This window comes from Anomaloglossus baeobatrachus, chromosome 7 (genome assembly GCF_048569485.1).
Source record: "Anomaloglossus baeobatrachus isolate aAnoBae1 chromosome 7, aAnoBae1.hap1, whole genome shotgun sequence".
Lineage (NCBI taxonomy): Eukaryota > Metazoa > Chordata > Amphibia > Anura > Aromobatidae > Anomaloglossus > Anomaloglossus baeobatrachus.
This window is the reverse complement of record NC_134359.1, coordinates 36,673,319-36,697,177: the sequence shown is the minus strand read 5'-3', so window position 1 is coordinate 36,697,177 and position 23,859 is coordinate 36,673,319. Positions and strand designations below refer to the sequence as shown.

Here is a 23,859-nt window from a genome sequence, read left to right as displayed (position 1 = left end):
GAATTTCTTCAGAAAGGAGTGGAAATGGGCCTGGCTGCTAACACTTTAAAAGTCCAGGTTTCAGCCTTAGGTGCCCTTTATAATCAAAACCTGGCTGGAAATCACTGGATTAGCCGGTTTATTAGATCTTGTGCTAGATCCGCCCCGATTCCCCTTCCTCATATGCCCCCTGGGATTTGAATCTCATCCTGGATGCCCTTGTAGACACTCCCTTTGAGCCCCTCTCGAAGGTCCCACTTAAAGTCCTATCCCTAAAGGTAGCGCTCCTCATTGCACTGACATCAGCTAGGCTGGTGGGGTATTTACAAGCACTTTCTATTGTCCATCCATATACCCAGGTTCTGGCAGATAGTGATGTTGTGTACAGACCCTTCCTACCTTCCTAAGGTGGTTAAACCCTTTCACAGATCCCAGGAAATTAGCCAGGCTTCATAAGTTAGATGTGGGAAGGGCCCTTCTTGCCTACCTGGATAGGACTAGGGACTGGCGGAAATCTCAGGCCCTTTTTGTAGCATTTCAGGGCAATTCTAAGGGTTGCCAGATAACTAAAGCTACTGAAGCAAGATAGCATCTCGGATCCATCTCCCTGGCCTACTCGGCTAAGGGTCTCCCTGACCCTCTTCGAATTAGGGCTCACTCTACTAGATCAATCTCCACCTCGTGGGCTGAAAGGGCTGAGGTCTCTGTTGCACAAATTTGCAGAGCCGCCACTTGGTCTTCTCCTTCTACATTTTTTTGCCACTATAGACTTGACTTATCCTCCACGGCTGACCTTTCTTTCGGTAGACGGGTTCTACAGGCGGTGGTCCCTCCCTAAGGTGATTGGTCTATAGAATCTCTCAGGTGGTGCTGTCATGGGCAAAGGGGAAAAATCTTAATTACTTACCGGTAATGGTATGTTCAGTTGCCCATGACAGCACCCTTAGTTCCCCTCCTATTCACTGGTTATGGGCACCCTTCGGGGAGTGTTAACATTAGTGGTGTATTCTTGGGTGGTGGTATGATTAACGTTTTCTGTTTTGTGTTGTTGGTCCTCTCTGGCTCTGTGAATCTACTGATGTGGAGGAGAGGGACCGCCTTTTTATCGGTGAGTTCCATGTCCTGATGTGGGTGGAATTTATCTCTCAGGTGGTGCTGTCATGGGCTACTGAAAATCCCATTACCGGAAATAATTAAGATTTATTTATTTATTTATTTTTTTGGAATTTCCCATTTTTTTGCCACATTATATGGTAAAAATGGATGTGGTCATTGAAAACTACAACTCTTCCCTTCACAAATATTCACTTTCATATGGCCACTGCTCTTGGAATATGGGGAGAAAAAAGATGGAAGTGCAAAAAAACTGAAGACTTTCGATCATTAAGGCTGTTTAAAAAAAGAGAATACCCATGTTCAGATGGTGAGCATCTAATTGTTTGTCCCATCTTGGGCGCCAACAGTAATTACTTAACACCTATCATTTTAATTATGAGTATAAAATCCCTTCCGTAGACAGATGAATTATTGCGCGTTCACCCAAATTTTGCACATATTTTCTATTTCTTTCTCTTAAATGCCAACGCGCAATTTAATTGTTCTACACAGATTAATATTAGGTTTTAGTCAATACTTAAAAATGACTGGAAAAAGGGGGCAGGGATAACACTTTGATTATTGTTTTTGACAAATTTGTTCCATACTGATTTTTAAAAAGTTGCATTTTTTTGTGCACAAAAATTAAGGATTGATTTAAGTTTGACACATTGGTCACCATTAGGAAGTGTTCTGCCTTGTTTTACAAAGAAAAAAAAACAAAAGTGCTCTGGAGTAATTATCATTAACTTGTGCAATTTTGGTAAGCAAAATGTGTCTTCAGCAAGGAAGAAGAACTCTAGTGCCACCTATTGGAGGTAGCAGGAGTTTTTTTCTGCACACAAACTGCACCTTGTGTCAGAGAGCCTGGAAATGTTAAAAAAAAAAAACAAAAAAAAACGCTTGTAATGTAAGTGCATTTTTGGTGACAAAAAAAAAGCACCAAAAATGCACCAAATTGTTAGCATGCATTTTTTCCTTGCGTTTTCATGCCATTCATTGATTATGAATGGGTGACAAATATTGACAAAAACGCTGACAACTAAACTGAAACGTGCGCACAGCAAATCTGACTTCTCATAGCCTTTGCTTGGAAGTCAAATGTCAGAAAGTTCTGACAAAACTGCACCAAAAAAAGCGACAAACGCAGTATGCGCATGTAGCCTTAAAGTCAAAAGTGACACTTTAACAAGCTTTGTCATATGACTTAAGCGGGCTTTACAGGCTACAATAAATCTTACAATCTGTTGGCGGGGTCACGTCGTAAGTGACGCACATCCGGCATCGTAAGTAATATTGTAGCGTGTGACAGCTACGTGCGATTGAACGTTAAAACGTTCATCGCACGCACGTCGTTCAATTCCTAAAAATTGAACGTGAGGTTGTTCAATGTTCCCGAGGCAGCTCACATCGCAGTGTGTGACACCCCGGGAACGATGAACAGATCTTACCTGTGTCCCGCGGCTCCCGCCGGCAATGCGTAAGGAAGGAGGTGGGTGGGATGTTTACGTCCCGCTCATCTCCGCCCCTCCGCTTCTATTGGCCGGCTGCCGCGTGACGTCGATATGACGCCGAACGTCCCTCCCACTCCAGCAAGTGGACGTTCGCCGCCCACATCGAGGTCGTATAGAAGGGTAAGTACGTGTGACGGCAAATAATCGTTTGTGCGACACGTTCAATAAATTGAACGTGCCGCACATACGATGGGGGCGGTTACGATCGCATACGATATCATATGCTTAATCGTAATGTGTAAAGCAGGCTTTAGGATTTATGCCAGATCAGAATCTCAATTTGTAGACACGAGGTTTCAGGGGTGATTGCCCCTCGTCAGTGTAAAGTATGAGATCTGATCTGGCTGTATGAATGTCTATGATGAGATCTAAAGGGAAAGCTATTCTCCTTGCGGAGACTGACACACCATTCCAGCATGCCAGTGGTGAGGAGACTTTAAGCCGCAATGCTCCTCTGGGCAATAATGCAATTTGACAAACATTAAGTTGCAAAGTTGAAGTGAATCCGGTAAAGATTTTGGTGCAAATGACATGAATTATTTTTCCATAAAGGTGAGTTTAGTTCAAAACTGCAGCTGCATATCCCTCCTCTCCCCCCACTTTCTATTAACACTAAGAGGATGTGTATTGTAGGCCAACAGTTGCTGCTGCATCCATGAATATACACAGACTTCGCTCGTGCCCTCCTATCATCCAGACGTAGGAATGAGACCATTATGGCGTAGTAGTGTAAATAGTTTATTTGATCATAGGCAATGGACAGAGCAGAAACATAACATGGAGTGTTTCTAGAATTACTAAGCAACTGGCGTTACACTAAAGAAAACATGCCAACGTCCTGACATCACCGTAAACCAAGTATCACATTAGTTCTTTTAATCGTTTGGATTAACCTGAATCATTTCCATTAATTTACTGAAAAAATTATTTTTTTTTTCTAAAATCTGTCATAAAAAAGAAAAAAAAAACAAAAACATATTATGATACATAATTGGCATGTTCTCCCCAGCAGAGAAAGTCCACACGAGTGTGCAAATGTAACAAGCATAGGCTGTTGTAGACGAGAAAAATAATCCGTTAAGGTTAAGCCGATGCTGAAACTGTGATCCCAGGTCATTTAGTTAAATATTAAAAAATAAAAAAAAAAAAAGATAAGTTAAGATAACATTCAGAGTGTATAGCTCAGGCTGATGTGATTTATTATATTTTTAAACAATATTTACATTATCACTCAGCAGCTAAACCGGGAATTTTAAGTATAAAACAACCAAAAAAAAAGGAAAAATAAAATAAAAAACTGCACCGACTTTGTAGCAAAATATCTGTACATTTAAAAACAGGTCATCATAAAACTACAGAATATTCGAGGAGAATGAATTTGGAAATGTTCTAATGGTCCATTTAAATAAAAAGTGGAAAAAAAAAAAAATAATCCAGTATTTTTCAAAAGCATTGACCGCAGCGAATGTTTATCAAAATGTACACATTTCCTCACGTGCAAAATTTCATTTAATTTTTTTTAAGGTTTTTTTTTATCTTCATTTTTTTTTTTTTTTTACGAAATGTTTTGAATGCGAAACAAAAGTAACGTTGTAAGTCTCCTCTCTAGTGGTTAAATACTATACAATTTATTTTACTTTACAATAAACCGGTTAGTTTGCTATCAAAGCCGAAAAGGAACCATGTGTAATGATCGTAAGAAATGGGAGTCAGTGGAAATTATACGGTCCTGGTTCGCGGAATAAAGGAACATGAAACTTAGTGATTTAACACTAGAAGTCCCCGAGAGGGGTCATTTAACATTTCTACCATTGAAACCCTATGGAGCTCGAAATTCCTGGGACTTCTAGTGTTAAGAGGTTGTCCATTTTTTTAAACGTTGCTTGCCTATCCTTAGGATAGGTCATCAATGTCGGATTGGCCAGGATCCGACACCTAGCACCCTCGCTAATCAGCTGTTTTGGTGCTGATGGCCAGGAATACTCCGTTCAGGAGCTGCCCCGTCTTCTGATAGTGGCCGGGGTTTGATTTGAAGGGGAGGAGGATGTGCAGAACCAGGCCGTGGCCACTATCAGAAGATAGGGCAGCTCCGGAACGGAGCATTTCCTGCTGCTGCTGCCGCCAGCACTAAAGGGGGCTTTACACGCTACGATATAGTTAATGTTTTATCGTCGGGGTCACGTTGTTAGTGACGCACATCCGGCGTCATTAACGATATCGCAGCGTGTGACACCAGCGACCTCAAAAATGGTGAAAATCGTTCACCATGGAGAGGTCGTCCCAAAACCAAAAATCGGTAATGGTTGATTATCAATGTTGTTTGTCGTTCCTGCGGCAGCACACATCGCTGTGTGTGACACCGCAGGAACAAGGAACGTCTCCTTACCTGCCACCGGCTGCAATGAGGAAGGAAAAAGGTGGGCGGGATGTTACGTCCCACTCATCTCCGACCCCTCCGCTTTGATTGGCTGGCTGCTTAGTGACGTCGCGGTGATGCCGAACGTCCCTCCCCCTTGAGGGAGGGATTGTTCGGCAGTCACAGCGACGACGACGACCAGGTAAGTGCGTGTGACGCTGCTGTAGCGATAATGTTCGCTGCAGCAGCGATCACACGATATCGCATGCACGACGGGGGCGGGTGCTTACACGCTCTATATTGCTAGTGATATCGTAGCGTGTAAAGCCCGCTTAAGAGGAGCTGATTGGTAGGGATGCGGGGTGTCGGACCTGGGTCACTTAGACATTCATTGATGACCGTTTCTATGGACATCCATGTAAAAGTAATGGACAACCCCTTTTAATACATTCAGCCATTAAAAATAAATAAATCTTGTGCAGGTCCAATTCCTCCAGAGGTTTCTCAAGCTTCTCCTAAAAAACAGGATACAAGCTGACAAAACATGAATGGCATCTGACTGTCCAATATTTGTCACTGACCCATTGACTTGCATTGGAAATTTTGAGAGAATTGGATCAATATCTCTGTTTCCGTACTTTTGTGCGAATCACTGTCCGAGGGGGAGGGGGGGGGGGGGGGAATCAAGTGTGAACTGCCCCATAGCCCTCATATCTATAATGGTCTATCTGTCAAAACCTGACGTCTGAATGGGCCGGAAGGAACACTCTTGTCCGTACTTCTGCTGCCATATCAGTTACAGGCAATAAAACGATGTTGCGCAGTAAAAAAAAAAAAAAAAATAAAATCTTGTATTGACCTTTAAAGAGAAATCTCAACTTTTTGGATGTTTTCAATTGTACATTTTTATTTTGCTGGAGCCGCTGTTGACAGCAGAAGAGGGATTCTTCACAGCAGAAGAATATGAGAATGTGTAGTCTGGGTCTAACTCACTGAAGGAAATGGTTGTAGGCATGATTTGTGCAGGAAGGGGGAGGAGGTGATCTGTGGCATTGCCTTTTGTGAGTGGTGGATTCTTTACTGTATTTAGAGGTTATTTTGCAGGAGGAGGAGGTAGAATGCTGTGATATCACTTGTGAATGATGGATCCTTTATTGTACATATAGGTGTTATCAGTCATTGTACAGAAGGATGTGAGCTGTGACATCACGTATTGTGAGTGGTGGATTCTGTTATCTACTGTGTATAGAGTTATCTACTTTATATAGAGTTATCAGTCATTGTACAGAAGGATGTGAGCTGTGACATCACGTATTGTGAGTGGTGGATTCTGTTATCTACTGTGTATAGAGTTATCTACTTTATATAGAGTTATCAGTCATTGTACAGAAGGATGTGAGCTGTGACATCACCTATTGTGAATGGTGGATCCTGTTGTCTACTTTATATAGCGTTGTTATCAATCACTTGGGCGGCACAGGTGGCTCAGTGGTTAGCACTGCAGTCTTGCAGAGCTGGGGTCCTGGGTTCTAGTCACACTAAGGACAACATCTGCAAGGAGTTTGTATGTTCTCGCTGTCTTTGCATGGGTTTCCTCCGGGTTCTCCGGTTTCCTCCCACACTCCAAAAACATGCTAATAGGGAATTTAGATTGTGAGCCCCAATGGGGACAGTGTTGCCAATGTATGTAAAGTACTATGGAATTAATAGCACTATATAAATGAATAAATATTATTATTATATTACTTACAGGAGGAGGTGAGCTGTGACATCACCTATTGTGAGTGGTGGATCCTTTTATCTACTGTATATAGAGGTTATCATTTTGCAGGAGGTGGAGTACTGTAATATCACTTGTGAATGATGGATCCTTTGTTTATTGTACATATGTGTTATGTCATTGTACAGAAGGAGGAGGTGAGCTGTGACATCTATTGTGAATGGTGGATCCTATCAGTTATTGTAGAGGAGGAGGTGGTGAGTTGTGACATCACCTATTGTGAATAGTGGATCCTATCTTTATATAATTTTTATATAGCGGTATTATCACAGCTCACCTCCTCCTCAGCAATGACTGATATCACCTATTTTTAATGTTACATCCCATATTACCTATACCGGTCATTATAATCCTGTCTGTGATGATAATGCAATGACTACTGGAAAGTGATTGCTACAAAGCAGGCAGTGACAGCGTATTACACAGCTCTGTGGTAAATATGAAAACTTTGCATGTTTTTAAAATAGAATGAAAGTTTAAAACTTGTTTTAGACAGTTGTTTACCAATGATGCATTCCTTTGGGGTTTGTCTTGGATAAGGCTACTTTCACACATCCGGTTTTAGCAGTGCGGCTCAATCCGGCTGTGAAACCTATGCAACGGATGCGGCAAAAAAACCACATCCTTTGCATAAGCTTTTACATGCGGCCCGTCCGGTTTTTATCCGGTTGCGGCACGCTACTGAGCATGTGCAGTGGAAGAAACCGCATCCAGCGTCCATAGGCATGCATTGAAAAATGATGCAGGTTTTTTTTGCCGGACAAAAAACCGTTACAAGATACGTTGCTTCCGGCCGCCGCTTTAATTAATTTTGCCGCATCCGGAAAAAAACGGATGCAATGCAAAGCCATCAGGCACAATCCGGTAACAATGCAAATCTATGGGGATAAAACGGATGCGGTACCGGATCCGTTTTACCCGTTTTTTCCCGGATTGTGCCTGATGGAAAAAACCTGATGTGTGAAAGTAGCCTAAGAGAAACGCTTTCCTCCAAACACAGCACCACACCTGGCCAAGTGTTGGGTTTGGTAGTCCAGCTCCACTCCATTAAAGTAGATCCAAAAACATATTGATAGGGAACTTGGATTGTGAGCTCCAATGGGGACAGTGTTGCAATTGTATGTAAAGCGCTGTGGAATTAATAGCGCTATATAAATGAATAAATAAATATATATATAATATACCATATGCAGCCTGTGGGAAGGTGTGGTGCTGTTTTTGTACCAAAGTAACAATGGAAAACCCCTTGATAGAGTGTTATCTCATGCTCGCTGCCTCCTGACGTGCTCCTTGCGCAGAGGCGCTGATTAACAGTTTGGATCCGGTTGTGTGTCCCATCTGAACTGAGCGCTTCCCAATGCTAAAAGTTCATTTTCTGTTTCTGCAGCACTGGAGAAGCATTGGAGCTGGTCAGGTCTACAGATCCCAACCACCTTTAGAGCAGCGCTTACAAACTCTACAGAAAACAGCTGTTCTCCTTGCCTTGGAAACCGGCCACCTCTGAAGGCAACGAGCAGTCAATAATATTAGAAATTTTTCTGTTTTGGAGAATCTTTCATAACAAGTGAATGACAAAGGTGCTCGTTTTTAGAAGCACTTGGTAATTTTACCCATTTGAGAAGTTGAGATTAACCCTTTAAAGGCTGGTGTCACAGTATTTTAATGCAATACCTCATGACTAAGCTCGTCTCAGGCGCATGGAGTCACGGATGTTGTGACGCCCCAGACTTTATCACCGGGCGCCAGGATTATGTAGCCATAGGGTCCGCAAGTGCCACCACGCATGGTCTTTGGGCAAACTCTTAAGACCTAAAATAGGGGTTTGTGCCCCCCCCCCCCTTATTTTATGTCTTAAGGGTTCACGCCAGGTTTTTTTTTTCCCATAGATTTAAACTGAAATAGAAAAAAAATAAATAATGGTGGATCATTTCTTCAAATTCAGGCCGTATCGCATTCTTCAGCATGCTGGGAGTTCTAGTTCCAAAATCACATGCAGTCCCATGGTCTGTACCCGGAGGCCTCACTTTGCTTGTTGCTTAGTTATGAGACCCCAGCGGAGGACTCCTCCAGGTATAGACGTCCCCTACTGAAGCCTAATACTGTCTATTTAATTGGTGATAGCAAATAATTCCCCCCCCCCCCCAAAAAAAAATCATTTGAAATGCTACACGCTCCAGACGTAATGTTGTATCAAATAAAACCAAAAATAAAAGTATTACAACACTATCCTCTACGTTTCTTAAAGGTGCAGTATTCTCTTTTTTTTTTTTAGGTCCTTCACTTACATCAGCCCTTGAATTGTATTGACCTTTAAGTGCAACGTGAAGCGCCGAACGGCGCCATGCACGTTCCACACCGCACAGGCCGTAATGGCGGCTTTATTTACAAACCGTTGTGAATACGACGGCGGCCATTCGTTCAAGTCGAAGTCGTATATAACAAAAAAAAAAAAAAATGACGTATTTTACATTTTGGTTAAAAATACTGAGTAACGTATTGGTGTAAAAGATACCGGGTCACATCGAGTTGTATTGCTCGGACTCGATTGAGCAGGTACGTCGAATTTAGGCACTTGTTAGCTACAATTGGACAATGTACATATATACATGTATCTGCAGGGAGCGGGGGGTCCCGGTGCGGAGCGGGGGGGTGGGGGGGGAGGTCCCGGCTCACGGCATCATCCCGGTTGCAGTCCTTTAATCAGTTTGAGCCCTTTGCAGTTCAATGAAGGTGCAGTCAAAGTGGCGGCGGCGGTGGTGATGTGCGTCCCGCGAAAGGATAGTGGTCCTCTCGCTACATAGTAAACGCACACACCCGCTGGTTAACGAGAAGCGGTCCCCCAGTTCATACTGGTAAGTCAGCACCATTGACAGAGCGCAGGTTCTGGTCGTCGAAGCGCCTCCTTACGCTTCTCCTCACCGCGTCGGCTCTTCTGTACGGCTGGCTTCTAAGATCTGCAACGAGAGAGGAGTGTTAGGGTCGTTTTTTTTGGGGGGGGGTTTATGCTATGTAGGTAAAATAGAGAAGAAATCCGGCAGCCAATCAAAGCAGCTTGTAGAGGAGAAAGGAAATTTAGACTGTAAATGATTCTCCCCCCGTTTATCAAAGTAAAGGTGGATGAGAAGGAGTAAGGAAAAGGGAAAAAGAGTTTCTGCCTCTTGGAACGTACATCTCGCTCCTTATTTATTGAGAGTAATGCAAGTTGCAGAGAAGAGGGGTGTTTTAATATACAAGTCCTAAATGATATATTAAAAGGACACCACTGATTACATTTATGTTTTCTTTTTCTGGTAAGAACTAATCATATTCAAAAATCTGTACAGAAGTTGAAGTTCCATTTACTGCCTTACCTGCAGCCACCACTAGAGGGAGATGTGTGCATAATATTTGTTACTGAGCAGGTAATATTAACGCATACAGTTAGCTCCCTCTAGTGGTGGTTGCAGGAATCCAGCATTTAATCTTTTAACTTTATGTCTAAGGCCTGTTTCACACGTCAGTGATTCTGGTACGTTTGTGCTTTTCTTTATACGTACCAGAATCACTGACATACGCAGACTCATTATAATCAATGGGTTTGCGCACACATCAGTGATTTTTCACTGACCGTGTCTCCGTGCGGCGTACACGCTTGTCCATGATTGCCGCATGGAGACATGTCCCACGGACCACACTATGGTGTGATCCGTGTGTCAGCCGTGAAACACGTGCCAGAAAAAAAACATGCATATAATATATAAAAAACATTTTATACTCACTTTCTCCAGTGGCGCTCTGTGCAGCCTGCTGCTTCTGAGCTGGCTGATTACTATCGTGCATATGCACGACACAGCCGACCCGGAAGCAGCTGCTGCAGGGGTCAGCGCCGACCGGATGCTGCATGGCGGGAGCATTCAGCACCACGGGGAGCGGGCACAGGTGAGTTGATTTGTAAGTGCAATCATGGAGAACGGAGCCCGGATTGCACAAAGACAACCCACGTGTGCCGTGAATCACGGAACACGGAGGGACATGTGCATATTTTACACGTCAGTGAAGAACGTCTGTTTTTCATGGACATATGAAATGGGCCTAAAGTGAGGTTTTGCAGCTCTTTATCAGCACAACAGAACTCCTAACTGCTAGAGGTATGGCGATCACAGTGGAAGAGGCTGCAACCTAGACCAGACCTGTGCAGGCAGGGTGTGACGCCAATGACATTTTCAGCTGCACGTGCTTCCTTAGATGCACATTCAGATGAAACGTATTGTGGAACATCGGCTCCCTGCCCCACAATTGCTGTACAGTTCATTGACCTGTCAGAGGCCAGCAGCTTACTTTTTTTTATTATTATATTATAACAGAGCATCAGGACAGGGGACATTATACAAGGATGGGGGACATTATTTAACCAAGTATTCCAAGAAGGGGGATATTATTACAGGAAGGGGACAGGATGGGTGACATTATTACAGGAAGGGGACAGGATGGGTGACATTATTACAGGAAGGGGCCAGGATGGGGGACATTATTACAGGAAGGGGACAGGATGGGGGACATTATTACAGGAAGGGGACAGGATGGCGGGACACTATTACAGGAAAGGGCCAGGATAGAAGACATTATTAAACATAAGGGCCAGGGTGGAGGACATTATTACAGGAAGGGGCCAGGATGGGGGACATTATTACAGGAAGGGGCCAGGATGGGGGACATTATTACAGGAAGGGGACAGGATGGGTGACATTATTACAGGAAGGGGCCAGGATGGGGGACATTATTACAGGAAGGGGCCAGGATGGGTGACATTATTACAGGAAGGGGCCAGGATGGGGGACATTATTACAGGAAGGGGCCAGGATGGGGGACATTATTACAGGAAGGGGACAGGATGGGTGACATTATTACAGGAAGGGGCCAGGATGGGGGACATTATTACAGGAAGGGGCCAGGATGGGTGACATTATTACAGGAAGGGGCCAGGATGGGGGACATTATTACAGGAAGGGGACAGGATGGGGGACATTATTACAGGAAGGGGACAGGATGGCGGGACACTATTACAGGAAAGGGCCAGGATAGAAGACATTATTAAACATAAGGGCCAGGGTGGAGGACATTATTACAGGATGGGTGACATCATTGCTTGATATAAGTCTGAATGTGAAACATTCATTATTAGTTTATGGTAGCAAATGGGCACATAATTAATGTGCAGGGCCAATTGGTGGATATTATTTCTGCACAGGGTACAGAGTTGGGGATACCATTACTCTACAATGGAGGACATTAATAATATTCCCCATGTGGTCCATACATTAATTTATAATTTATGGAGCCTTAGTTTGAGATTTTCCAACTGTATCAAGGCATAAAAGGTGGATGCTATTACTGTATGGAGGCAGAAATGGTGTACCATATTGTTACCACTGGGGGAGGGGCCATTACTGTTTTATTTGAGCACAAAGATGGACATTACTACTGTATAGGGCCATAAAGAGCAATTTTAGTATTGCCAAGGCGTCACAAAGGGAGATTTCTACATTGTGTGGGTCACAAAGGAGGACATCACTACTGCAATGTGTGTGTATTTTTGCAAATTCTTTTACAAAGGGGGAACAAAAGGGAGGTACTGTTACTCTGCAGGGCACCAGGGTGGTACTATTGCACCTTTCTTTTTTATTTGGCACAGTATAAAAGTTAGGGAAAAAAAGTGTATAGGCTGCTGCGAGGTCATCTCAGTTCGCTGCAGCGCTTCTCACAGCAGTGTGTGAGGCTGCAGTCACTGCTCTCCCAGCCAATAGAGAATATTGTTTTCTTCATTGACTGGGACAGCGAGTATGGGATTGTTGCAGGACCCCCCCTTATTGGATTACGCTGGATGTGGATTAGGGATTTGCCAGGGAAATAAACTGGTGAATAATAATAATAATAATAATAATTTTATTCATTTATATAGCGCTATTAATTCCATAGCACTTTACATACGTTGGCAACATGAGGGGTCTCTTGTCTTTCTTCTTTTACTAAATTTCTCCTTTTTATGTCTTTCAGGCTTGCTTTTGGGGAATGTCGCTATGGATTATGTTGGACAATTTTTCTTATTTTTAAAGAAAATTGTAATAAATTGGTGAACAAATGCTGTAGTCGGGGGGGGTGTTTGCCAAAATAAAGTTTAGTTTTCATTTTTCAACTACTAGATTTGTAATGGGGGTGTCTGCTAGATGTCCACCCATTACTAATACCAGGGATTGATGCCAGCTGACAATTCACAGCTGGCATCAACCCCATTTATTACCCTGGTTACCACCGCACTACGGCAACGGGAATAGCCGAGGTGAAGCACCAGGATTGGCACATCTAATGGCTGCACCACTTCTGGGGTGGCTGTGGCCTGCTATTTATCTTTCCAAGTCTATTTCAATCTATCTAGCACTTATGGCAACATATCCGTTAAAACATAATGGGAGTTTATGGCTAACGGATCCATTAACTGTTGAGTGAAAAGATGCATTACTAATGGATCCGTTGTCCATAGAGTCCCATTATGCTTTAATCGATTCGTTAGGCATCCGTATTTGGATGTCTTAAAAAAAAGTAAAACAAGCAGAACTTTTCGTCCATCTTAAACAACGGATGACTAAAGGATTGAACCTAACGGAAGACACAATTTGTCACATCCTTTAACAGATCAGTCAATAGATCCGTTAACGGATCCGTTATTGCAGTTTCCAAATGGATCCAAAAACTGAAATAATTACAGAATATGCTGACAACCTTACAAAGGTCAACATGTAGCCTGTAACCATGAAGACACATTTATCTGCATAAGGGATGCGTACACAAAACGGTATACACAATGTGTGGCCTTAGAACAATAATTAAAATAATTGATATTCTATCGGTAAATATCTAAATAGTCAACAGCAAGATCTAATCCACGTTGGGTTTCAGAGTGGTATCCCATGTGTGAATCCAGTCTTATTTTCCTTTTCCACAATGGTGTCCCTTTAATAGATCAGAAGAAAACATCCTACTAAAGTGATAATCTAACACCGGCTGCGAAGGACGATGTCAGAGTTTCTATCGTGTGTCAGAGACGGATTGATTATTCAGAATTGATCACCATGAGATCCAGTGCGACCCGATAAAGTGAAGCCGCTGCGCCTCTATTTTCTATAGTCGGTATATGTACACTCCGGCCTCTTTGTAGTATATCTTCATTGCCGTTCATTCTGTTTAATTTCCAATTCAATAGCTACATGGACACCATCAGTATGCTGCTGTTGACGGATCTCTTACCTCCACTGTAAGATATTCATGTGTTGCAGAGACTATTTGGATGACCACATATAATTAGGTTGCGGTTTCGGGTTTTTAGGCTCACCGGTAACATACATACAGTAATGGTCAGCATGAGATCTATCTTTGGCAGCTTAGGCTGACTGATGACTGTTTCCAGAATTAAAGAACACTACGTGCGGTTTTAGAGGATATTTTTAGAATATTCAGTGGCCATATTAATAAAGAGAAAAAAACGGTGTGTGAATATACCCAAAAGGGTTTTTAAGGGAGATTTTAACCCAAAACCAACATAAAAAAAAGCTTCATATCTGCTTAGAACAGATTGTGGGGGAAAAAAGGCTAGTCAATTCTTTGGTGTATTTTCCAAATGAAAATCGCAGCAAAGCGCCCATTTTGGTTTTTTTATTTTTTGTTTTTTTATATTTTACTCTTGCCCATGTTATCCAGTTGGGGAAAAAAAAACAAAAAAAAACCCAACATCAAAACAGTGTCAAAAACCGCATCAAAAACTACATCAATACAGTGTCAAAAACCGCATAAAAAACAACATCAATACAGTGTCGGAAGACGCATCAAAAACAACATCAATACAGTGTCAAAAACCGCATCAAAAACTACATATAAAAAACACATAAAAAAACATCAAAACAGTGTAAAGAACCGCATAAAATCTACATCAATACGGTGTCAAAAACTGCATCAAAAACGACATCAATACAGTGACGGAAGACGCATCAAAAACTACATCAAAACATTGTCAAAAACTACATCAAAACAGTGTAAAAAAAATGCATATAAAACTACATCAAAACAGTGTCAAAAACTGCATAAAAAACTACATGAAAACTGTTAAAACCCGCATGAAAACTACAAAAGTGTCAAAAAAACACTTAAACTACATCAAATCAGCGTCAAAAACCACATAACAAACATCAAAAAGTGTCAAAAACTGCATAAAAAAACTACAACAAAACAGTGTAAAAAAAAAAGCATTAAAATGGCATAAAAAGGTACTTGCTTTTATAAAATTGAGCAAAATCTATATGCATCTTAGAAGCCTTTTTTAGTGTGGTTTTTTAGTCCTGAAAAATACATGTAAAAAAACTCTGTGTGAACAGACCTTATAAGTGAAAACAGCAAAAGAGGCAATACTGATATACACAAAGATGCCGTATGTGACATAACTATACAGGCAACGTGCTCAAACGTGGAGCTTCACTTCAGGTACCTGTCACCTACACACAGTGGGTTGCGACCTTTATTACCTGGAGGCCTGCCCGTAGGATTTTGGAGACAGTGGAAAATGGCAAAACTGTGTTATACTATATATGAGAGAGGACCTGTCACTAGATCAAAAAATAGCCAATTTTTTGCTTTTATTTTATTTCCGCCACTCCCTTGTGCATTGCATTCCACAGTTCAAGAGATATGGGCCTTTTTATTTAGTGCTAATTGTTCTTTAATAATGGGGTGTGGCTCACAAGTTAATTATGCAGAGCAGCCTAAAGACACGCCCCTGAGGATCCTGTGAGCCACACCCCTGAGGATCCTGTGAGCCATGCCCTCAAACATCCTGTGGGCCACGCCTCCCCCTACAATTTTGGTATTGCCATAATCTTACTGACTTGTGGAGAATCATGTTCCAAAGTCATTTTTACCGCAAAATGAAGGCCTTAGAAGCAAAGCACAAAAAAATAGAGTAACTGTGTTTTTTCACCATTTTACCGCATTTGGAATCTTTTTCTCTTTTTTTTAGTACATTATGTGGTATTGTAAATGGTGTCAATCAAAACTACAACTCGTCCTGAAAAAAAAATTCCCTCATACGACTATGTCGACGGAAAAATTAAAAAGTTATGGTTCTTAGAAGAAGGGTAGGGAACGGCAAAATGCAAAAAAAATGGAAAATGGACGCTGAGGGTGGTTTGCTCACAATGAGTAACTTAGTCAGATCTAGAACATGTTGGATACGGCTCTCAGCTTTGGTTATTAGCCCATTTTCCTAAACCTTTCTTATTAGTAAGGGTATAAATGAATTAGAGCAGAATTTCGGTCGTGGGGAGACTTATCACCTCATTTTCACTCTGACAGAAATGTTGTTATGGCCCACAAAATGGCTGCCTCCACTGTGTGTACCTGACAGGATCGGGTTGTGCCATTATGGAAAATGACTGCTCTGGCATACAGAGAGAGGAGGAAGCCAAGTAAAAAATGATGCTTGCCAGCTCTGTGTATCCTCCACCACCGGTGTGCTAGAAGAAATCCTTACCCTCGAGTGAACATTTGGAAATTTAGTGATATTATTCTTCTTTAAGGCTAAAACAGGAGAAAAACACAAAATGGTGGTTAAATAAAAAAAAAATAATATCTGACTGGGGAAGGCAGAGAATGTGAGCGAATCATTCAGTACCTCAGAAGTGTTAGGCGCGGAAAGAAAGCAGAAAGGGGGTGAAGTTAAGCAGAGAAAGGCAGTGGAAAGATGGCCGCCCTATTAGAGGACAGTATGGCCATCTTATTAGTAGATAAGATGGTTGCTCTATTAGAGGACTAGATGGCCATCTTATTAGTAGATAAGATGGCCGCCCTATTAAAGGACAAGATGGCCGACTTATTAGTAGATAAGATGGCTGCTCTATTAGTGGACAAGATGGCTGCCCTGTTACCTCATTAAAAGCTTTCATTAGCGCATTTATTATCATTATTTTCAGGATTCTCATGCAAGCTGCTTTGAAGTTTGGCTCCAGAGAGAAAACTTACAGTAATTAACATGAAAAGAAAAGAAAAATTACGAACAGTTGTCCCAAGACACCGAGAAAGACAAGATGGAGGCTAAGTTGAAGAGCGTACGTGTGTAGAGAGCTCTCACATCTGGCTGACGGCCAATGTACGGTAACCGTCACCGATGATCAGTGAAATGAATGCAAATCTTAAAGAGGATGTGCAGAATTAGAAGAACACGCCACATCTGTCTGCAGGTTGTGTCTGGTATTGCAGCTCGGATCCATTCACTTTAATGGACTCAACTGCATAACCAAAAAGGACCCATGGATGGGGGCGGCAGTGCTCTTATAATCCTGAACATCTGTTTTATAGGTTTTCAGTTCCAATACAAGTCTGTATTCTGCACACTACAGGTGCCAGCATGCCCTGACCATCAATCACTGAGTATTGTTATCATTTTGATGTCAATTTAGCAAAACAAACAGCAAAGACTGAAGAGATGGACCTATCCGTCGTCCATCTATCTTATGTAGGGATTGTTTTGGAACTGAATATAAAGGTCGGAGGAGGTGAAGATTTCGTGCTCGGGGGGGGCAGATTTCCTTCATGCAGATACGATATACACATGCAGTTGTGGGTTACGTCAGATACAGAAAGTCAAAGACAGCGGCAAACAGATGGCAGAAAAGTAAGGAACAATAGTCATGTCTGCAGGTCCTGAACCACACCGAGGCCGGGCGGCCGCCATCACCCTTCCGCTGTGTTTTGACTGCTGGGACCCCCATCTTGTATGCAGGGCTATAATGACTCCCCGGAGTCCCTGGTTCCTGATTCAGAGCTTTATTACAGGCCCGCAGAGTACAAAATTGTATTGATTTTTAACCCCTTCCCAACAGATTGACATTGAATATGAAGGAAGCGCCTTCTCATCCGCTAACTGCCACCATTCCTCCCCACCGCTTCAGAAGGTGATGTAGGCCGCCCGCTGTAGGTGTCATACTGAGCATAGAAAATATATGTAACATGCCACAAAGTTTTACATTTTACAACAAGCACAATGTCAAAAAATAGTAAATACTTCCTCCCCCAATGTAACACTTCCCATTTACCACCAGACATTATATACTGTAGTAATGAAGATGGAATATAAACATCACATGCAGAGCGGATGGGCTGCACGATGGGGCTTATTAATGCAGCAAGAACACAAAAGCAAAACTGGATTTTTATTTTTTTTGTAGACCCCAAATTTTGCATCGAATCATTTTCCCATTAAGCTGGCAGAGCTACGGGTTTTTTTCTGACACAGAATTCAAAATGCTCTGCATAGGCATAAAAGTTAAAGAGTAAATAATTTTTTTTTTTTTTTTTTAAATAATTTTGTCCAGTATGGATAGTTGTGGAACTTTGCAAATCACTTTATTAGGGGATTTGTATTTATTGCTGTAGAAGAATTAATGTAAGGGGATTCCAAACCCCTGTTTTCCCCACTTATCTGTATTGCTATAAGAACATACTTATTGGGAGTACAGATGATGGCAGTGATGGATCAGCACGGCTCCTCCTCTGAGGGTTGTGTCACTGAGTTTCACTGCCATCATCTGTACTCCAAATTAGTGCATTCTGCAGAAAATCAGGGGTTTGGAAGCCACTTCCATGCAAGTTTTTTTTTTTATGAGTGAAGAGAAATCCTCTAATAAATTTTCATAACTTTCCATGGTGGACAAAGTTCTATAAAACAAAAGATAGTAAGTTTATAAAAAATGCACTGTACTTTTCTGCAGTCACCACTAGAGGGAGCTGGCTGTTGAGGTCAATGTCTGCACTAAGCTCATGAGCTCCCTCTGGTGGCTGCCAGAATTTTCTTTTTTTTCATGCATTTGCAGCTCTGTATCACAAAAAATGTTGCTCCAACCACTATTAAAAAGTTTTAAAAACGTCCTTTAGGCATGGTCATTCACTTTAAAGCCCCATTATGCAAAGAGTTTTGTAACTGGCATGCAATGAGATGATGGAGATGCTCTGCTTCCATCTGGGGTGATGTCTAAACATGGAAAAATATAGGAAAACCTACAGCAACCTTTTTTTTTAAGAGCATCAGGTGTGAAAGAGAATAATTTTTAGTAATGGAATTCCTCAGTGAGAACGGGGTCGCAGAAAAACCGTGAGCCACGCTTAGCTGTTCGGGCAGTAAAGGGCACAGTCTTCAGCACTGCATGGAAGATAATAGCCAGAGAAGACAAACAAGAAGACAGTAAGAAGCCAAGGACTATCGCATTAGTACATGGTTAGTTCTCTGCTGAGGTTATCGGGGACAGTCAGCACAGATACAATGCAATATAAACAATGCCCCTTCTCACAGGTCAGGCTGGAGAGATTAATCACAGCAAGTGGAAAAAACATTCAGAGGTTTTGGCAACACTTAAAAAATAAAAGACGAAGCGATAACATTTTTCAGCAATGTTAATAGCACAATGCAAGGTCGTTACACGCAACTACAGCAGCTATGTCCAGTCTCGTGAAAATCAAAAGTAAAAAAAGAGTGTATATCCGGCAGTCACCACTAGGGGGAGCTAAAGAGCCTGCTTTATTATATGCAATGGATAAACAGTATGCTGTGAGCTCCCTCTAGTGGTGGCTGCAGGCAGAATGTTTCTATCATATCCACAGGAGATCAAACTGTCCGGACTGGGACTCATCTCATGACGAGGTGACTGCACATGCACAGCTTTTCTCCATTCACTTCTATAGAAGATCAGAAAATATGCATTTCGAACATTTATGTCATATCCTATGGATAGATATCTAATACACCTTGTGTTCCATTTCATCAACAACGATAAGACCTTTTCTTGCTGTCGGTCAACGGAAGAAGGCTTTTTTTATTACACATTTCAGATGTTTCGAAATGTAAATGAAAAACTCTGTGTGAACCCAGCCCTAAAGATTGGGAACTTGTACAGTCCCAGAACTGGTCACAGGAGAGAGTTTCGTACATTTCTTATATTTAGTCTGCGCAATTCTCTGTGAACTAAAAAGCCTGAGCTCTTCAGCTCTGTTCACACTATCAACACAGCTTCCACTTAAAGAGCCAACTACTCCAGATATGTTTTGTGTTTTGCCGGAGCTCCTGTATTTTTTAAGTCTTCTTCACGACTTCTGCCACTGAAAATACTGCAAGCCCTGACAAGAAGGCACTAATCTTAGTGTGAACAGAGCCTTACCTGCACAGATACATTGTAACGCCTTATGTTTTTGCTACTGGATACAAGAATATTACTGGTCGCTGACAACAAGAGGAGATCTTGAGAATGATGATGAATTTACTTACAAAGCATATTAGAAAAATTGCAGAACTTTTTTTATTAAATAATTATATAAAGTTTTTGCTAAGTAAGAGACTGGACAAATCCATTCACATAATATGCAAACTTATAGATAGATGTAAAAAAATACATTGCGCTGGACCTCCGCCTGCGGGAGCCGCACACACAGACTATCATGTCTTCTCATAAGCTTTGCTTAATAGTTAGTGTTAAAAAAAAGCTGCTAAATGTTAACAGGTACGAATGTAAGAGATATTTATAGAATTAATCGCTGTTAAAGGGGCTAAGAAAGGTGGACCCTAAACACATTCATATACATGTAGCCTCCGCAGGCCAAGTGCAGGCTCCCCGCAGCTGCTCGGTGTCTTTTGACTGCAGCAGTGCTGTCAAGTAGACAGCTTACATCACCGCTGCAGCCAATCACTGAACCAAGCAACTCTGCGAATATAAACAGCACAAGCCGCCAAGCTTAGCAATTGGCTGCAGCAATGATGCACTCTATCGACGTGACATTACCGCTGCAGCAATGATGCGCTCTATCGATGTGACATTACCACTGCAGCAATGATGCGCTCTATCGATGTGACATTACCGCTGCAGCAATGATGCGCTCTATCGACGTGACATTACCGCTGCAGCAATGATGCGCGCTATCGACGTGACATTACCGCTGCAGCAATGATGCGCGCTATCGACGTGACATTACCGCTGCAGCAATGATGCGCGCTATCGACGTGATGTTACTACTGCAGCCTAAACACGGAGACCTGAGCAGTGGCAGAAAATCAGCGCTGGACCGGGGGAGGGTGAGTATTGTATTACAGCAATTGATATACTAATGCACTTTAGTCATGCTGTTTCTGTGGGCCATGTTATGCATATTTTCCAGCTTGGTCTGAACTGACACACCTCCCTGATCAGCTCTGTATATGTTTTTAAACACATCTCTGTACTTTGTGTTGCACTTTCTTATGTCCCTGCAAAACTTTTTATAAAATTGTATCTGAATAAATTTCCATAGATTTCTATAAAGAAAACATTGTTTGGTATTTAATCTGAGTAGGATTCTATGGTTGATGATTATGGAGCTTCTTTGTAGGTTGTTCTGATGTTAATGGTGAAACTCCATGTTGTATACTATATGATTATTATGGACCTAGTTATTCAATTTGCTTTTTTGTATCTCGGACAGTCCTATAGTCAATTAATGTAGTGGTGTTGGTGTATTCACTTCCACAGGACATCACCCTTCTGCACTGACAGCTGATGGGGGCTGGTGGCGTCACATCTACAGATCTCTGCCTGATCGCACACATGTCCTGTTTATGGGACTAGTACAGGTGCACGATACCTGCTGCTCATGAACACCACCCAGACAGGTATCTGTAGACGTCATATCACTGCCCAGAACTAAAAGGAGCCAGATTACCCCTTTAAACAAATGTGCTACCATATGTCACAGCAAAAATTGCATACGTTATTGACTAAATCTCTTAGACCTGATGTGGCCGATGTACATACTTACAAAGAAATCCTTGTCAGAACGGCTGTACAACCTAACATGAGCAGGACTCATACAAATTATAATATTAGGGGAAATTTTCAAAAAAGACTTTATGAATGTTATTTTGAAATGAATGTTAATAGTAAGTACACCGGCCTAACAGGTCTAAGAGATCCAATAATATATGCAGTTTGCAGTATAAGATCTGGTAAATGATCGACTTTAATAAGCGCTATGTCATTAGTCAACATATATGATTTCAATGGTTTTATACAATATTTCCACGTGTCTATAACCCTAGGGCCAGTCCTCTTACCTGTGATGATGTCTTCAATGGCTCCGTCCTTGCCCTCATACACATGTCTGTTATCTTTAACTTGCCTCCTCCTCAGCTCCGCTATCAGCTCCTGCTGCTGCCTCTTAGATTTATGTGAAGGGGACTGTAAGAAAGGGACATGTATATGTCATTATAGGCGTGTGTATATACATACATGTGTGTATACAAGGGATCGGTCTGTGGGTGATGAGAGTATATATATGCTGCATATCATATACAGGTATGATTACGGCACGTCACCAGTACTGTGAGTGAAGGGGCTGGCTCACTGCTCATTAAGTAGATAAGCTGGCCTCCATTATTTGCCTTAAGCATCAGCTGCAGCACATCGCCGGTCATGTGCTGAACATAGAAAGATCTGTCCTGTGTCAAGAACACTGGTTTTCTGTGTTGGCACATCACCAGTGCTGTGAGTGAAGGGGCTGGCTCACTGCTCATTAAGTAGATAAGCTGGCCCCCGTTATTTGCCTTAAGCATCAGCTTGTTATTTGCCATAAGCATCACCGGTCATGTGCCGGACACAAAGATCTCTCCTATGTCAGGACCAAGGTGCAGCTATCTCATATTGAAAAGAACAAATCCATCAACAGAAGTTTGCTTTGGGTTTCTGTGAATCTAATCCACATATCAACCAATCAGAGCGCTGATTTAATCAACTAAAAGGCTCTGGAAAAATGAAGGCTGTGCTGTAATTGATAAATAGGACAAAAACAACAATTAGGCTTAGTATCTTGTCTCTTCCACACATCTGTACAGTCAGAGGTCTACAGAGAACCTTTTGGTCCTGCTGGTCCATCATGGCCTCCTGCTCCAGAAGCTTCTCCATGAGGGCCTGCTCCTGTTTTTTCCTATGCTCATTCTCCTCATCGGCCAACTACGAGGCAAATAACACAAATAAAATGTATTATGGAAAGTACAGAAAAAGTGTAATCATCAATATACCTGCATCAACAGGAAAAATCTATATAAGTTATGACTGATTTTTAGTAATCTGGAATTTAGTACTAGAGATTATGATAGAAGGAGAGAGATAGATAATAGATAGCTAGATAAATATAGCAGATAGACAGATGGATAGATAAATAGAGAGATAGATAGATAGAGAGATAGATAGATAGATAGATAGATAGACAGATAGACAGACAGACAGACAGGGATAGATAGATAGATAGATAGATAGATAGATAGATAGAGGGATAGATAGATAGAGAGATAGATAGAGGGATAGATAGATAGAGGGATAGATAGATAGAGGGATAGATAGATAGAGGGATAGATAGAGAGATAGATAGATAGATAGATAGATAGATAGATAGATAGATAGATAGATAGATAGATAGATAGAGGGATAGATAGATAGAGAGATAGATAGAGGGATAGATAGAGGGATAGATAGAGAGATAGATAGATAGATAGATAGATAGATAGATAGATAGATAGATAGATAGATAGATAGATAGATAGATAGATAGACAGATAGACAGACAGACAGACAGGGATAGATAGATAGATAGATAGATAGATAGATAGATAGATAGAGGGATAGATAGATAGAGAGATAGATAGAGGGATAGATAGATAGAGGGATAGATAGAGAGATAGATAGATAGATAGATAGATAGATAGATAGATAGATAGAGGGATAGATAGATAGAGGGATAGATAGAGGGATAGATAGATAGATAGATAGACAGATAGACAGACAGACAGACAGGGATAGATAGAGGGATAGATAGATAGAGGGATAGATAGATAGATAGATAGAGAGATAGATAGATAGAGAGATAGATAGATAGATAGACAGATAGACAGACAGACAGGGATAGATAGATAGATAGATAGATAGATAGATAGATAGATGGATGATAAATAGAGGGATAGATAGATAGATAGAGGGATAGATAGATAGAGGGATAGATAGAGGGATAGATCGAGGGATAGATAGATAGAGGAATAGATAGAT

At 41.6% G+C, this 23,859-nt stretch overlaps 1 protein-coding gene across 8 annotated transcripts in view; it reads right to left on the bottom strand.

The window, feature by feature from the left end:
• Positions 1-8,977: 8,977 nt before the first annotated feature.
• Positions 8,978-23,859, bottom strand: part of FMNL2 (formin like 2) — a 300,140-nt gene continuing 285,258 nt past the window's right edge. For 2 of the 8 annotated variants that reach the window (XM_075317215.1, XM_075317220.1), the window contains 4 exons: positions 22,672-22,770; positions 21,876-21,999; positions 16,231-16,324; positions 9,597-9,678 (listed from right to left, as the gene is read on the bottom strand). In XM_075317215.1, the coding sequence (XP_075173330.1) occupies position 9,678; positions 16,231-16,324; positions 21,876-21,999; positions 22,672-22,770 (318 nt within the window). In that variant the 3' untranslated portion in view covers positions 9,597-9,677. Of the gene's footprint in view, positions 9,679-16,230; positions 16,325-18,803; positions 18,942-21,875; positions 22,000-22,671; positions 22,771-23,859 lie in introns of all 8 variants that reach the window. The other 6 variants (XM_075317216.1, XM_075317221.1, XM_075317213.1 and 3 more) reach the window with 4 other exon arrangements.